The sequence below is a fragment of the Staurois parvus genome, unplaced genomic scaffold (assembly GCF_062004578.1).
Source record: "Staurois parvus isolate SC_StPar_1 unplaced genomic scaffold, SC_StPar_1.0 ptg000505l, whole genome shotgun sequence".
In the NCBI taxonomy this organism is placed as follows: domain Eukaryota; kingdom Metazoa; phylum Chordata; class Amphibia; order Anura; family Ranidae; genus Staurois; species Staurois parvus.
This window is the reverse complement of record NW_028318301.1, coordinates 4,047,832-4,065,307: the sequence shown is the minus strand read 5'-3', so window position 1 is coordinate 4,065,307 and position 17,476 is coordinate 4,047,832. Positions and strand designations below refer to the sequence as shown.

Genomic DNA, 17,476 nt, shown 5'->3' with positions numbered 1-17,476 from the left:
GGATAATCCTTTAAAAAAGCTACCACAGTTACACAAAACTAGAACATGGAAATCATATGATGCTATTTTCACACTACCAAGTCTCATAACTATATAAACATACACTGAAGCAAATGCACCCTTTAAAAATCCAATAAACGTATTATACCCAAAGCAGACAAAATATTTTGGTTTTTAAGTTTTGAACAGAGTGGGGAAGGGTTAGAACCTCTGTCATGTGCATATTGCTTTCTCTGTGCCCATTTTTATTGCTTTCGGTATCTCCTTGCAAAAATTAACCCTCACTTCCTATGTTAAATGTGTCAAACAGAAGGGATCTTAAGGTTAAATTCTCCTACACGGCAACGGTAAAACAAATCCTGACAACTGAATACAGTTTTGAAACTTTAATGTGTTAGTAAAACTGTACGTATAATCGCAACTACTTAGTGTATCCAGGTGGATTATACCTATTTTAACCATTTCAATACCAGGCAATTTTACACCTTCCTGCCCAGGCCAGTTTTCACGTTTCAGCGCTCTCACACTTTGAATGACAATTGCGCGGTCATACAACATTGTACCCAAACTAAAATTTTATCATTTTCTTCACACAACTAGAGCTTTCTTTTGGTGGTATTTAATCACCGCCGGGGTTTTTGTTTTTTGCTAAATTAACAAAAAAAGACCAAACATTTTGAAAAAAAAACATGTTTTTCTTTGTTTCTGTTATAAAAGTTTAGAAATAAATAATTGTTCTTCATAAATTTAGGCCAAGATGTATTCTGCTACATGTCTTTGGGGAAAATAACCCAAATTAGGATGTATTATTTAGTTTGCAGGAAAGTTATAGAGTTCACAAACTATGGTATAGATCTGAATATTGATCAATCCTGAAGTACTGACAGCCAATCTAATTTCTTGAGGTCCAAGAAAGTCAGAATAGTACAGATATCCCCAAATGACCCCTTTTTGCAGAGTAGACAGTCCGACGTACTTCATAAGAGGAATGGCAAGTTTTTTGAAGTTGTATTTTTTTTGTCATAATTCTTCGGAAAATGAAAAAATTAAAAAAATTATTTTCACTATTTGTTTTTTTACATACTGTCACCAGTGCAGTACAGCGTCATCATATAACTGGCATAGCGGTGAACAGGGACACTGACTGGTGACAGTATGAAAAAAAAAATATATAGATTTTTTTTATTTTTTTATATTTTTTTTATTATTTTTAATTTTTTATTACATTTTTTTTATTTTTTTTAAGATTTTTTTGTATATTTTACTATGACCAAAGTAGTACAATGTTACCATAGTAACATTGTACTACTTTGGGGAAGTGATCAGTATTTTTTTTGGCTAATGGTTAAAGACAAATTTGGCTTTCATTTGGGGGTAAATGGTAATGGTTGTCTCCTGATTATTTATTTATTTTTAGTATCAAAGGAAAACAGGCTCAAAAAACTTAGCTGTATATTTCTTGCTATTACAATAACCTACCAACAAAGAACAACAAATAAATTCTCCTGCTCCTGACGATCATAGAGGTACCACATATCTGTATATTCTTTGTTTATACCCATAGTAGGGACCAGAAACAACAGTGCACATTTTCCTTTTTTGAATCCTACCTAAAACACACTGACACTACATTTATAAATGTTTTTTTAATCCTACCTAAAATGCACTGATCATGACTTTTTGGGTTATTTTACACACTTTTGTTTGTTTACATTTTCTTCTCTGTGACAGAGAAAACGATACAATTTGTCTTTCTTTTCATTCGGGGAAAAAAAAAAACACAGGGGTGGGCTGTACAATAACTGATCACTGTGATAGCCAATCAGAGGCTGCAACAGCAATCTGATTGAGAACCAGGCCTCCCGGTTCCCAATCATTGGCGAGAGCCCAGTCTCTGTTCTGGGAGCATGCTGTGGAATGCACACAGCACAAACATATGTAGGCATATATGTGGCCTCACAGGAGAAGACCCACTTCTGTGAGGCTGCATAAATGAAATGTATACAGGTGGCAGGAAGTGTTTAATGAAGTCTAAATTTGCACTGGAGAGAGTTTTTTGTCTTGATGATTCATGTCAGAGAATACAAAAAGTGAAGGAAAATGGGAAGCAGAGAACATTTACATTTTGAAGTCAAGTTACCAGAGAAATTACATAATAAATACATTCCAGACACAAATTCATATAAGGAATTACAATTATTAAAAGGACATGTTCACCTTTTGTAAAATGTTACACCTGTGTATAGGGTGTAACATGTTACTGTGCTCCAGGTTGCACACTCATTTGATCCCCTGCTGTGACAATGGGTGGGGGGATACTCTCACCACACCTGCTGTCACAATTTAAAAATAGTGCAGCTTTAAGGGGCTGCGTTTACACAGCCATGTCATAAATCTGTGCATGAATCTACTACGGGTACTGTCTGCCATCACAGCAGATGGCTTGTAGTTCCCAATTAACTATGAGGGCACTGGTGACCGCTCTCGTAGTGCATTAATTCTTCCTGCAATTCAGTAACTGTCCACATGAAAGGTGTCTGCAAGAGCCTGACATTGACCTGAGTTCCACTGATCATGCATGCAATGCTTTAACCACTTGCCCTCTAGAGGATTTACCCCCCTTAATGACCAGGCCTCTTTTTGCTACTCGGCACTGCACTAATTCAACTGATAATTGCGCGGTCATGGAATGCTGTACCCAAACAAAATTTACATCCTTTTTTTCACAAATAGAGCTTTCTTTTGGGGGTATTTGATCACCTGTGCGCTTTTTATTTTTTGCGCTATAAACAAAAAAAGCCAGAAAATTTTGAAGAAAAGTTATATTTTTTACTTTCGGCTATAAAAAATATATAGTAAACTCACAGTTAGTTATAAATGTAGACCAAAATATATTCTGCTACATGTTTTTGGTAAAAAAATCCCAATAAGTGTATATTGATTGCTTTGTGTGAAAGTTATAGCGCATACAAACTATGGTATAGATACTGCAATTTACGCCAATTTTTTGCTATACAGCGCTGCACTAGTGTAACTGACAATTGCGCAGTCATGCAATACGGTACATAAATGAAATTTATGTCCTTTTTTTCACACAAATAGAGCTTTCTTTTGGTGGTATTTTATCACCTGTGCGCTTTATATTTTTGCCGCTATAAACAAAAAAAGTTTTGAGAAAAAAACAATATTTTCTCATTTCTGTCATAAGAAATATCCAAAAAAACTAAAATTTTGTCATAAATTTAGGCCAAAATGTATTCTGCTACATCTTTTTGGTTAAAAAAAAAATCCCAATAAGTGTATATTTATTGCTTTGTGTGAAAGTTATAGCGTCTACAAACTATGGTATAGATAATGGAATTTACACAGCTTTTACTTTCTGACTGCTCATCAGAAACACCCCCAAATGACACCTTTTCGTAAAGTAAGACACCCTAAGCTATCTCCTGAGATGCATATTGAGTCCATGGAAGATTTATTTTTTTTCCACAAGTTTCTGTAAAATGACAAAAAAAATTTTTTTATCATTTAAATTATATATTTTTCGCACAAGCCATAGGCATATGTGGAATTACACCCTAAAATACATTCTGCTACTTCTACCGAGTATGGGGATACTACATGTGTGAGACTTTTTGGGAGCCTAGCCACATACAGGAGCCTAAAATCCAATGACCACTTTGAAAGCCTGAAGGTGTGTTACTTCCTCATTTCACTTCCTCACTACCTATCAGAGTTTCGAAGGCCCTGACATGCCAGGATAGCACCAGACTCCCCCAAATGACCCCTTTTTGGAAAGTAGACACCCCAAGGAATTTAAAAAGAGGCATAGTGAGTATTTTGCAGATCTCATTTTTTCTCACAAGGTTTTGAAATATAAAAAAAAAAAGAAAAAATATGTTTTTGTTTTTTTTCATTTTTCAAAAACGTGTGGCAACAAACGAGATGTGCAAAATATTCACCATGCTTCTTATCAAATTCCTTGGGGGGTCTACTTTCCAAAAAGTGGTCATTTGGGGGGGTTTGGTGCTATCCTCACATTTCAGGGCCTCCGAAACTGTTATAGGTAGTCAGGAAGTGTAATGAGGAAATAAAGCCCTTTAAAAGCCTGAAGGTGCTCATTGGGTTTTGGGGCCCTATACTTGGCTAGACTGCCAAAACTTCTCTCACATGTGGTACCCCCATACTCGGGAGAAGTAGCAGAATGTATTGTGGGGAGTAATTCCACATATACCCATGGCATGTGTGAGCAGTAAATCATTTAAGTGACAATTTTGTGTGTAAAAAAAAAAAAATACAATTTTTTTGTCATTTTCCAAAAACTTGTGGTAAAAAAATTAATTCTTCTATTGATTCAACATGCCTCTCAGCAAATAGTTTGAGGTGTCTACTTTCCAAAAAGGGGTCATTTTGGGGGGTGGGAGCATTTTATGCCCAGCATTATAAGTTTATGCCACACATCATTCACTCTTCTAACCACCTTAAGACCAAGCTGACACTTTTTGTTCACATGAAAAAAAATCAGTTGCTAGGAAATTAATTTAAACCCCAAACATTATATAGTTTTTTAAAGCAAACACCCTAGTGAATAAAATGCTGGGTGCTGCAATTTTTTCTGTCAAACTAAATTTTAGAAAAAAAAATACACTTGTTTTACTTTTAATGCACAAAAACACAATATATTGGCCAATTATTTGGTAAAATATAAAAGATGATGATATGCCAAGGAAATAGATACCAAACATGACATGCTTTAAAACTGTGCATGCCCGTGCAATGGCAACAAACTGCATAAGTTTTTAATATCCATAGGCAACCTTTTAAAAGCCTTTACAAGCTACCATTTTTGATTTACAGAGGAGGTCCAGTGTTAAAATTACTGCCCTTGATCTGACGTTCATGTCATGCATGGTGCAACTGCTGTTTTCATACTGGCACAGGGTCAAGGCTCACGAACACAGGTGCGCGCGTGCGCGGGGGGGGGGGGGTAAGGGTACTTTTTTTAAGCTATTTTGATTTTTTTCAATTATTTTACACTGTCTCTTTTTTTTGATCACTTTTAATGCTATCACAGGGAATGCAAATATCCCATATAACTTCAGTGGGCATTGTCATATATTCTTTTTTCAGAAATCTGGGTTCCATCAGACTCTAGATATTTCCTCTGCCCTTACATTATCTAATCAAACCAAGATCGGTGTGATCCGATGCTCTCCCAATTTCCAAATGGCGCTGTTTATATCCTGCGAAACTGAAGTAATGAGATGCTTGTAGCTTCAGATTTCTTAGGCTATAGAGATGATTGGCACCATTCTGGTCTCCAATCAGCTCTATGGTCAGCTGGCAGAAACACCGGCTGCATTCTCAGGTTCCCCCTAGGAACCTGAGAATGGCAGCGGGGGAGGGGGGCATTGTCTCCCGCTGCTTGTAAAAGCAATCCTGAAGCTAATTAGCCAATAGGATTGATTTTACATGAAAGCTAATCGCCAGCTTCAAAAAATGATACCAGGATAATGCCTGCAGCTATAGGCATCATCCTGGTATAACCATTCAAAGTCCAGTGATGTACCAGTACGTCGCTTGTCCTTGTTGGTATATATGCTTTTTTTTTTTTGTATGCAGCCTATGGACTGAATGAAAAAAAGAGAAGAAATCTCTGCCAAAATAAAAAAAAGTGTGTGGTATGCCCACCATTAAAATATATCACCCTGCATCCACCCACTTCTAATGGTGGGCACACATTAGGTCACACTTTGCCACATGCGCCAGTTCCAAATTGTACAAATGACTAAATATTGGCGTGCTTCAATAAAAATTGTCCACGTATAAGTGGTACCCAGTATGGAAAAAGGATGACACCAAGTCCCAAAATATTTTGCAAAAAATGAGGAGGGGTTGTAACAGCGCAAACACTGCAGGAAGTCCTGGGAAATAATAGTATGGTGATAGTGGTGGTTGTGGCTGTTGTATGAAGAGCGTAGGAATCTGTGTGGCACTGAGGGCAAGGCTTCCAAATAAGCTGTAGCAGGCTCTGTAGGTAAGAGAAGGAGAGAAGCGCCTCTAAGTGCAATACGCCTCTTTATTAAAGTCTATCTGTAGAAACACTCACATGTGTAAAGTAATGATAAGCATAAAAACCGTAGTTAACAATAGTTAACAGTGGGGTGGTAATCAGGGTGAAGAGCCATCATCTCTCTGTGGTGTGGGGAGGTCAGCTTTCGGCTGGAACAGCGTGGTGGCTGGAGGGGAACAGCGGTGAGGCTGGCCGGCATGCACTTCCTCCCTCAGAGCCAGATGGAACGCACGCTGGAGCATTAATTTATTTCTAATTTTATAATAAATTATATATATATATCTACTATATATACAGTCAGGTCCATAAATATTGGGACATCAACACAATTCTAACATTTTTGGCTCTATACACCACCACAATGGATTTGAAATGAAACAAATAAGATGTGCTTTGACTGCAGACTGTCAGCTTTAATTTGAGGGTATTTACATCCAAATCAGGTGAACGGTGTAGGAATTACAACAGTTTGCATATGTGCCTCCCACTTTTTAAGGGACCAAAAGTAATGGGACAGAATAATAATCATAAATCAAACTTTCACTTTTTAATACTTGGTTGCAAATCCTTTGCAGTCAATTACAGCCTGAAGTCTGGAACGCATAGACATCACCAGATGCTGGGTTTCATCCCTGGTGATGCTCTGCCAGGCCTCTACTGTAACTGTCTTCAGTTCCTGCTTGTTCTTGGGGCATTTTCCCTTCAGTTTTGTCTTCAGCAAGTGAAATGCATGCTCAATTGGATTCAGGTCAGGTGATTGACTTGGCCATTGCATAACATTCCACTTCTTTTCCTTAAAAAACTCTTTGGTTGCTTTTGCAGTCTGCTTTGGGTCATTGTCCATCTGTACTGTGAAGCGGCGTCCAATGAGTTCTGAAGCATTTGGCTGAATATGAGCAGATAATATTCCCGAAACACTTCAGAATTCATCCTGCTGCTTTTGTCAGCAGTCACATCATCAATAAATATAAGAGAACCAGTTCCATTGGCAGCCATACATGCCCACGCCATGACACTACCACCACCATGCTTCACTGATGAGGTGTTATGCTTAGGACCATGAGCAGTTCCTTTCCTTCTCCATACTCTTCTCTTCCCATCACTCTGGTACAAGTTGATCTTGGTCTCATCTGTCCATAGGATGTTGTTCCAGAACTGTGAAGGCTTTTTTAGATGTCGTTTGGCAAACTCTAATCTGGCCTTCCTGTTTGTGAGGCTCACCAATGGTTTACATCTTGTGGTGAACCCTCTGTATTCACTCTGGTGAAGTCTTCTCTTGATTGGTGACTTTGACACACATGCACCTACCTCCTGGAGAGTGATCTTGATCTGGCCAACTGTTGTGAAGGGTGTTTCCTTCACCAGGGAAAGAATTCTTCGGTCATCCACCACAGTTGTTTTCCGTGGTCTTCCGGGTCTTTTGGTGTTGTTGAGCTCACTGGTGCGTTCCTTCTTTTTATGAATGTTCCAAACAGTTGTTTTGGCCACGCCTAATGTTTTTACTATCTCTCTGATGGGTTTGTTTTGTTTTTTCAGCCTAATGATGGCTTGCTTCACTGATAGTGACAGCTCTTTGGATCTCATCTTGAGAGTTGACAGATTGCAAATGTAAATAGCACACTTGAAATGAACTGTGGACCTTTTATCTGCTCATTGTAATTGGGATAATGAGGGAATAACACACACCTGGCCATGGAACAGCTGAGAAGCCAATTGTCCCATTACTTTTGGTCCCTTAACAAGTGGGAGGCACATATGCAAACTGTTGTAATTTCTACACAGTTCACCTGATTTGGATGTAAATACCCTCAAATTAAAGCTGACAGTCTGCAGTTAAAGCACATCTTGTTAGTTTCATTTCAAATCCATTGTGGTGGTGTATAGAGCCAAAAATGTTAGAATTGTGTCTATGTCCCAATATTTATGGACCTGACTGTATATATTAATTTTTAATCTTTGGATTTTTTTATTCTGTACCTTTTTAACCCCATCAACATTTCTCCACATAGCTTCTTCCTTTTTCTTTTTTTGCATTTTTAACTGTTCAATTCTCATTTTCCAATGTATTTGTATTTTTACTTATTTCTATTTTTATTTAATTTTATTTTTATTCTTATTTTTATTTTTCATTATTCATTTTTCTTTTTCTTTTTTCTTTTTGGTTTTATATTTATTCTTAACCCCATTACCTATTATTACCTTTTTTTTCATCTTTACACAATTTTATCACATCTCGTATTTTTCATTTTTCCTCTTTTTTCTTTTCCATTCTGACAATTTTGAACATCCATGACTTTCCACTATTCACCTTGCAATAATGGCTAATCATTGGTTAATTGATTAATTAGACTCGCGCTACCTATATATTCATCCTTGTCCTTCCACCTCCCCCTGCTTGAAAAAGGAGCGCACTTACGCTTTTCATGGCTAGCGCATGCTCCGAAACGCATCGCAGTGCACCTTGGGATCTGACATCATCATGGCCACGCCGCCGCTGTGCTCCAGTGTGCAATCCATCTGGCTCTGAGGGAGGACATGCACGCCGGCCGGCCTCACCGCTGTTCCCCTCCAGCCACCACGCTGTTCCAGCCGAAAGCTGACTTCCCCACACCACAGAGAGATGACGGCTCTTCACCCTGGTTACCACCCCACTGTTAACTATTGTTAACTACGGTTTTTATGCTTATCATTACTTTACACATGTGAGTGTTTCTACAGATAGACTTTAATAAAGAGGCTTATTGCACTTAGAGGCGCTTCTCTCCTTCTCTTACCCAAACTATTTTGCCACTGCTCCCCATGTAGTCTGGGCATCTGGGGGGCTCCACGTGACAATCTATTCCCTCGTAAATCGGATACTTATAAGTATAGCCTGTTGTCCTCTCACAGGTCTTCTACATCTTGACCCCATATCTGGCACATCTTGCTGGGGAGAAATTGTTTGAATGTAAGGCGGACAGAAAAATGAATGAGGGACTCATCAATGCAGATTTTTTGCTGGGGAGTATAGACATCTGCTAATTTTTGGTTAAGGTGATTTACGAGGAGCTGAATTTTGTGTAGCCGGTCAAATTCAGGGTCACCTCAAGGACGACAGAGTGTATTGTCGTTGAAATGCATAAAACACATTATACTCTCATATCTATGCCTGGCTATGGCAGCAGAGAACACGGGCATATGATGAATCGGGTCTGTGTACCAATACAACCGCAATTCATTTTTTTTAGTAATGCCCATGTTGAGGGTTAGGCCCCAAAAAAAATAAATTCAAAAACCGTAATGGGTTTCCATGCGAATGGTCTGGCAAGGTTTGAAAATTGGTTGGCGGCGATACATTGTTGTGCATATAAAATGCTTTGATCCACAGTCGAGTCAATGCATACAGATCTTCCGTGAAAAACAGCTCCAAAAAATCAAGGGGCGTAGTTAAATTTGCTGTTTCTGTCTGAGTTCTGGGTTGGGCAGTGAATGGGGGAAGTACGGGTGCTGCAGAATTTGTGGGTTGCCAATCAGAAGGATACTAGGAGCTCTACGGGCCTGTGTGCAAATTCTTGGTGGTTGCGGGACAATACTTGTGCTCGCCACCGCACCAGCTTGTACTGCACTTATGGGACTCGCCAAATCATACTGCAGTGCTGGTATTATTATTATACAGGATTTATATAGCGCCAACAGTTTGCTCAGCGCTTTACAATATAACGGGAGACAATACAGCAACAATACAGTTCAATACAAGAGGGTTAGGAGGTCCTGATCCTGTGAGCTTACAATCTAAGAGGTATGTGAAAGACCAGGATGTACTAGACCGCTGGTGCTCGCCAGTTCACCAAAAGGTAGCGCGGCACTAGTACTGGCACTCTGCTGCATATGAGAGTCATCAAAACTTAACGGCAAGTGCTAACAGAGATCAGGCCTGACTCTGCGAACACTGCAGTTTTGTGTACAATGTATCAAGTGACAGTGGCCTACTGACACTGCACTTGCTGGGGGAGAAGGGGGGGGTAAGCGTAGGGGCTAAACGCAGGTACTGGCAGGTGCCGGGGCTGATCCCGCTAACACTGCATTTTTGGGGACGCTATACTAATGTGAACGCTGGTATAGTGCTGATCTGATCAAAGATATTGATCCGTTGAGACACTACACTAGCAATGGAGGTTTATTGTGTATAAGCGTCTTCCTGGCAATCAAGGGGTTAAAGGGGTTTGTGTTATGGCGCTGTGTCCCTTTAACTGACAATTGCGCGGTCATGCAACGCTGCACCAAAATTAAATTTACATATTTTTTTCCCACAAATTGAGCTTTCTTTTGGTGGTTTTTGATCGCCTGTGTGGTTTTTGATCACCTGTGTGGTTTTTTTTGCGCTATAAAAAAAAACAATTTTGAGAAAAAAAAAAAATATTTTGGACTTTTTGCTGTAAAACATGTCCAGTAAAAAAATTTTATAATCAAATTTCATCATAAATTTCGGCCAAAATGTATTCTGCAACATGTCTGCTAAAAAAAATCCCAATACATGTAAATTAATTGGTTTACGTGAAAGTTATAGCGTTTACAAATGGCGATATAGATACTGAATTTTTTTTTTATATATACTAATAATACAGTAGTAGCGATCATCGACTTATGGTGGCAATCAGCGACTTATGGCGGCGATCAGCGACTTATAGCGGGACTGCGGCGGACATTCTGACACTGGGGGGAACTGACTTGGGGTCACTGACACCAATACAGTTATCAGTGCAAAAAAAAAACACTGACACTGTACTAATGGCACTGGGGAGGAAGGGGTTAACTTTGGGAGGCAATGAAAGGGTTAACTGTGTGAGGGAAGTGTTTTACTAGGGGGTGGGGGTGTGTGCCTCTCTGTTACACACTGTCCCGGAAGGGTGTGACCAGCGATCCCGGAACAGTGTGCTGAAAGCTGACAGGGAGGAAAGCTCCATTGAAAACAATGCAGCCTTCCTCTCTGTCAGTGATTGCTTGCAATCGCCAGGCTCCGGCGGGTAATCACAGGCCGGGATCCAGTGATTGACACCTGCGGCCACGATTGGTGCCGCGGGTAGGGCGGTCACGCGCCCCCTACCCCGGAATGCAGGATCACGTTTATATACGTGATCCTGCGCACAGGGGCCGCCTTGTAGCAGTATATGTACTGCGGGCAGTCACCTAGTGGTTAAAGGCTGTAGTATAAAAAAATAATAATAAAAACACTTTTTTTCCTGTAAATACATGTGCATTTACTTTTTTTTACAAAAGGTGAATTTATCCTTTACCAATTAATTTACGTTCTATTGTGAAAAGGTGAAGTTTTAATTTAAAAACAATCTATCATGTGATCACAATTATAGGTATGAGGCCACAGCATGCCTGAGCCCAGTGGATAAGTTATTTGGAAAGATCACACACCCCTAACCAGAGAGGCAACACTTCATTATGTGTTTATTAAACATCCTTCTCTGCCAGGATTCTGAATACAATGTACTCCTGAGGTAATATCACAACCATAAACTACTCTAAAAACAGTATCTTTTGGTCAACATATATGGAGAGCTAGAGGAGTGCATCCGATTTCCCAATTTCTAGTACTAAATAAAAATTGGACAACAAAATCATGATGTCACATTAAACAGACAGTGTCCATATAATGAAAAGAACAAAATACTCTTATAAGAGACCATCTCAGAAAGATCACTGCCGTTAAGAGTATATAAGATTCCACAATATGATAGGGATGCTGCACTTACAAGTGTAAGGTTCCTCTGGCTATAACAACATAAAATTAAATATGAAATATTAAAAAGAAGACAACCTCCTCAACTATCTTGCAACTAATAAGAATTGTGGTCTAGTAGATTGGGCTTGAATCAGTGGTATAATAATCCTACCAAAACCCCATTTATGTAAGATGTAGAAAGGGTATTCCCAAGAAAAGAAACCAAAGGCCTTTTGAGGGACTATTTGTTGTTTTGGAAAAATCCGTAACAATTCTACAAATGTTATCTCTTGCTTGACAGCCAGGAATAAATCCAATTTGATCCTTGGGGATTAATTAGGATTGGTAAATTGGGGTTAAGATGAGTTGCTGGGCAAGGATTTTAACTGAGGAAAGAGATAGGTCAAACATTTGACCAAACGGTATTGTTGGAGTTCAGGGAGCAAACAGATGGCAACAGTGAGGGAGTGTTTGCTCAGGAGATTTTCCTGTAATATTTTATTAAAAACAAACAGTAAGAGCATAAGATGTCAGAGAATTTAAAAAGTACATACATTTCTGAAAAGAGTGTGTCAGTCAGGGAATAGTAGTTGGAGTACAGGTTGAACAGGCATTTAATAAAGATTCAGATTATTCTTTCTGAATTACTGGGCAACTGCTTACACCTTACCAGTCTCAAGTGTAATCCCTTTCTATACCCACTCACTGTTTCTCTTCTTTTCTACTTTAAAGTGGAACTCTAGCCAAAACTTTGTTGTATCTGAAAAGTAAGGGTAATGATTATCTCTGTTAGGTTTTACTGCTGTTTGTGCTCCCACTAGCCAGAGAAATTAGACACTAATAAAAACCCAGTGCTTTGAGAAAAAGTCCCCTTTTTTTCAGAAGGAAGCCTTCTCATATACCCCCCACGCTAATGCTGAAGGGAATGATGTTTTTTTTGTTTGTTTTCTTGTGATTGTTAGGTAGGGATCAAGTAGGTCTCTTCTGAAATAAAAGTCTTGTCGCATTTTTTTTTTTGTTGCTTGTCACAACTGTACTTTATAGGCTAGAAGCACTTCTATTGGCGTTAGGACTGGATGCAAAACCTGAACTAGTTACAAAAACTGTATAAAAATGTATTATAAACACAAAAGTGTTTTAACAGCACAACAAGTTACCTGTGTCAAGTGCTGTGTCCTTTGTACAAGCCACCATAGCTCCCATACTAGGCTGAGAAGTCATCCCAGACATGGAATCAACTGCCACATCAACAATGTCAGCTCCAGCTTCTGCACAGGCCAGCATAGATGCCACTCCAGCCCCAGCTGTATCATGAGTATGTATATGGATTGGGATATCTGGGAACTTGTCCCTGAGAGCTCGTATTAGCAAATCTGAGGCCTTGGGTTTCAACAGTCCCGCCATATCCTAGAAAAGATCAGTATTACATTATAATCATACAATAAAACAATATCAAGCAAAAAGGGTAAACACAACCTTTAAAAAAACACTAGGTCCAAGTATATTGCAAGCTTTATTCATAAAACCAGCGAGAGAGGTTGCTTAAATTAGAAAAATTGACACCAACCTGGACTTCCCACAATATTCACTATTAGCTGGGGTTCCTGTATAGGTATCAAATATCTAAAATTATTGACCTCTACATATCCTCATGAGAATGCCAAAAGTGGTTTAGGTTAAGCAGGCTTAAAGCGGTAGTAAAGTCTATTTCTTTATTTTTACCTACAGGTAAGCTTATAATAAAGTGCATCTGTACGTAAAATGAATATCTCCTAAACGTGCATCGTTTAGGAGATATTCTAGTGAGCAGCAGCCGGCTACATCACTGTGCCAGTGCCATGTGCAGAGTACATGTGCCATGTGCTCTGAAGGAACGACATACCTGTGCTGTTCCTTCAGAGTTGTGTGCTGTAACCATGACTCCGGCACGCATGCACGAAAGTGACATCATTAGAGCTTGGCCATTCAAGTGGCCACAGCTTGAAAACCTGGGAGGAAGACCGGGTGAAGATGGAAGTCTATGCAGAGGTGACAGCGTGCCACTAGATGGTTTAGTTTCAAGGTGAATGTTTCATATTGTGCTCTTATGCGATGCATACTAGTATGTGATGCACATTATATTATGCCTTCACCTAGAAGAAGGACATTTTTTTTCCCTAACTTTACTACAGCTTTAAGACAATCATTATAGAGTGTCTGTCACTTTTAAAAAAACAACATACTGCTGTCTTATATGAAGTACCACCTATGTTCCTGTGTTTTCTGTATTTCAACAGCTTTTGGTTTTATGCAATGAACAGGATCACTTTAACTATGCTGGAAAAACTATAATTTATTTTACTTGAAACAAGTTATTTTGTTTCTTTGCTACTTTTTATACAGTAAATTTAAAAAAAAGGAAATATTTGCAACCCCTGCTGTTTGTTATACTCTGTATTTACAAATAATGACATTTATACATTTTGAATGAAGTTGATGAAGTGAAGATGTATAATATTTCTACTATAACTCATGTTCAAGATACCATTTTGGTCATTTATCCTTTTCCCACCTGCAATATGTATATAAAAGTCCTCAGCATAAGGGAGGGAAGCTTTTTAAATGTCCCCAAGCAGAACCCGGCACTATCAGATACAGGGATTGAGAACCTATGTCTCTGACTGCTGAAAATCTGATTACTATGTCATAGTGTTTACATGACATTTTCTACAAACAAACTCGCGCATTTTAAGGGTCTATTGACTTCTCCTGTCAAAGTACACAGCAGATTTTTTATTTAAAAAATGTGTTACTTCATTAAAACAAATTAAATAGGTATGAGTTAAAAAGTGAAATGCTTTTTCACATTTTGTCCATTCTTTAGCTTATAATTTAAAAAAAATAATCTGCGCAGGATGTTTATTAAAACAATGTTACATAGTTACATAGTCTGGCTGAAAAAAAATACAAAAGTCCACATGTACCACATTAAAGTCCCCAACCTGCAAGAAAAACTTGACGGCTAAATTAATAATCTCTGCAGGAGTATGCACACCTGTATCATGTAAGCGAGGTGATACAACCTAAGGCCTCAAGGCATTCACATGGGATGCATAGGCACAGTAAAACAAGCAGTTAATCCACATTGTTAAAACCCCTTGAAAGTCCACCTACAGTTTTATATTGAGGCCACTTGGAGTTTTTTTTACATGGTCCTCACATACATGTTTTGTGTAAAAATATTTTTACAGGATGTCACATTTTGCATGCTGTTCCACCTGCCAATCAAACCAATTAAAGTCAATGGGACCACAGTACAATTATGTGGCACCACTGATCACTTTTCAGAAGTGAGTGTGAATCGATCATTCGTGGGAATGAGGTCTAGTGCTGACCTTATGCTGGAACAAAACCATGGAGGTCAGCTGGAAAAAAAACAAAACAAAACTCTAGATTGATGGCTGCCCTGAAATAATTAGCTGGGCATGTCTGCAATTTTTAGAGACATAATGATTATTAGCTGATAAGACCAATCACTGTCAGTCTACATACAATGATACCAGTGTTGGACCAGCTGACTTCCCTATGCCTACAGAACAATGGTTCTTCATAGGGTCAATGGTAAAAAGGATATACAAGATTTTGAAATTACTGAATGTAAGGTGTATCTAAATACAACAAATAGATATACTTTAATAAACATGCTTCTGCCAGATAACTATGCAAATCATAAGAATGCCTCCTAAAATGCACCGAACGCATCCCGTTCAAACAAGGTAACTCCTCAGTCATATTACTAGCAGTATCATTTAAGCAAAAGAAATGTAGCACTATGTGAAAAACACTAATATTCATAGTTATGCATGGAAATATACTCAAAACAGAGATGACATGCATTTGCAATATTGTTGGAAGCAGATTTGTCTAGGCAAGTGGCTATTGTAGGCACAATACGTGACAAAATTATGCAAAACTCATACATAAAAATGATGTAACTTCAAGTGGTTGTAAAGGCTTAATTTTTTTTCTTAAAATAATAAACATGGGAGTTGATTTACTAAAACCGGAACGTGAAAAATCTGGTGTAGCTCTGCATAAAAAACAGTCGGCTTCCAGGTTTGTTTTTGTCAAAGTTTAACTGAACAATCTAAAGTTGGAAGCTGACTGGCTACCATGCAGAGCTGCACCAGATTTTGCACTCTCCAGTTTTAGTAAATCAACCTATGGAATACTTACCTGTGCAGTACAATGGTATGGCACAGACTGTCCCAGAACCTCCTGTTCTGGAGTCCCCCACTAGAGCTTTCAGCCCCTCCTCTTCTGTGTGTGCCCCCATAGAAAGCAGTGTCCTATGGGGTACACGTGTGGGCACACTCCCAAGCCCTGCTGTGTGTGTCCACCCCCCACTTCCTCCTCACAGGATTGGATTAATAGCAGCAGGAGCCAATGGCTCCCACTGCTGCCTCTGTGTCCTAAGAGGAGAGGATAGAGACCAGCGCCACTGTAGATGGGCACATTGCTGGATCAAGATAGGACTACTGGGACATTTTTTACCTCAATGCAGAGAATGCAGTAAGGTAAAAAAAAGGTCTTGCCTTTAGAGTCACTTTAAGCATTATAACCCATTAATAGTGCTATTATACCTTAATGCATAAAATGTGGGTTCCAGCTTTCACAAGTTCTTCAGCCAGATTCACATAGTAGTCCAGTGTGTATTTAGTGCGAGTAGCGTCTGCAACATCCCCAGTGTAGGAAATAGCAGCCTCTACCACTCCACCAGCTTGGCCTGCTGCTTCCATACCCAAGATCATGTTTGGTAGGTAATTCAAAGAGTCAAATACTCTAAAGATATCCATGCCATTCTCTTTTGCCACTTCACAAAACCTATGAAAAAAGCAGGCAGCACATTAATTTCATAACACGGATTTTTCTCATATTAAAGTTTACCTGTCATGTATTACATGATCTACTAAAGACACATACGAAAAGACTTGAGATACCTACGAAAGGTTGTATATGGTTACTGCCACATCAATCTTTCTATTAAAAATATCTCTAAAAATTTCTAACCTTTAAATCCTGTAGCTGGAAGTAAAGACATTGGTGGAATTGACAAAGAATGGCACAGGAATATTTCACTCTGAAATAAAAACTTATGCAGGAAGTACAGAGAGAGCTGAAAAAAGTCTATCTGTTCTGTTAATGTGATGCACGCCGCTCATATCAATTTAATTCCCCCATTATGTTCATCAACTGTTTGTATAAAAAGAACAGCTAATATGACCATGTCTGTGTAAAAATACACAGCCAATAAAAATTTTGCTGATGCTGGGAAATTCTTGCTTTCAGAGTCTGCATGCAGAGGTGCACAACTAAGATAAATTAATGATTTGCATTACTCTGGCCACTTAGGATATTAGTTATTGTATAAAAGTAAACTATTTAAAAAAACATGAGACTGTAATTGTTGACTTTTTTGTAAAAAAAAAAAAGTTGGTTGGCTGTTGTACTGTACTATGGTTTCAATAATTTATTTTTGCAATTTCTCATTTTGGATAGAATAGGGAAAAGTTATACTCTCTATCAGTGTCCCTGCAGGAGGAATACAATGTCTTCATTTGTTTTGGTGAACATTATAATTTTGAAAGTAAAGGGAAATCTGAAATTCTAGAGTTGTCACCACAGCAATAGACTGAGCTATATCTTCCAAA

The 17,476-nt window shown here is 38.6% G+C and overlaps 1 protein-coding gene across 4 annotated transcripts in view; it reads right to left on the bottom strand.

Annotated features, from left to right (window-relative positions):
• PC (pyruvate carboxylase) overlaps positions 1-17,476 on the bottom strand; it is a 1,112,699-nt gene that overhangs the window by 60,344 nt on the left and 1,034,879 nt on the right. For all 4 annotated transcript variants that reach the window (XM_089689964.1, XM_089689966.1, XM_089689965.1 and 1 more), the window contains 2 exons: positions 16,409-16,649; positions 12,944-13,193 (listed from right to left, as the gene is read on the bottom strand). In XM_089689964.1, coding sequence (XP_089546090.1) covers positions 12,944-13,193; positions 16,409-16,649 — 491 coding nt within the window. The remainder of the gene's footprint in view (positions 1-12,943; positions 13,194-16,408; positions 16,650-17,476) is intronic.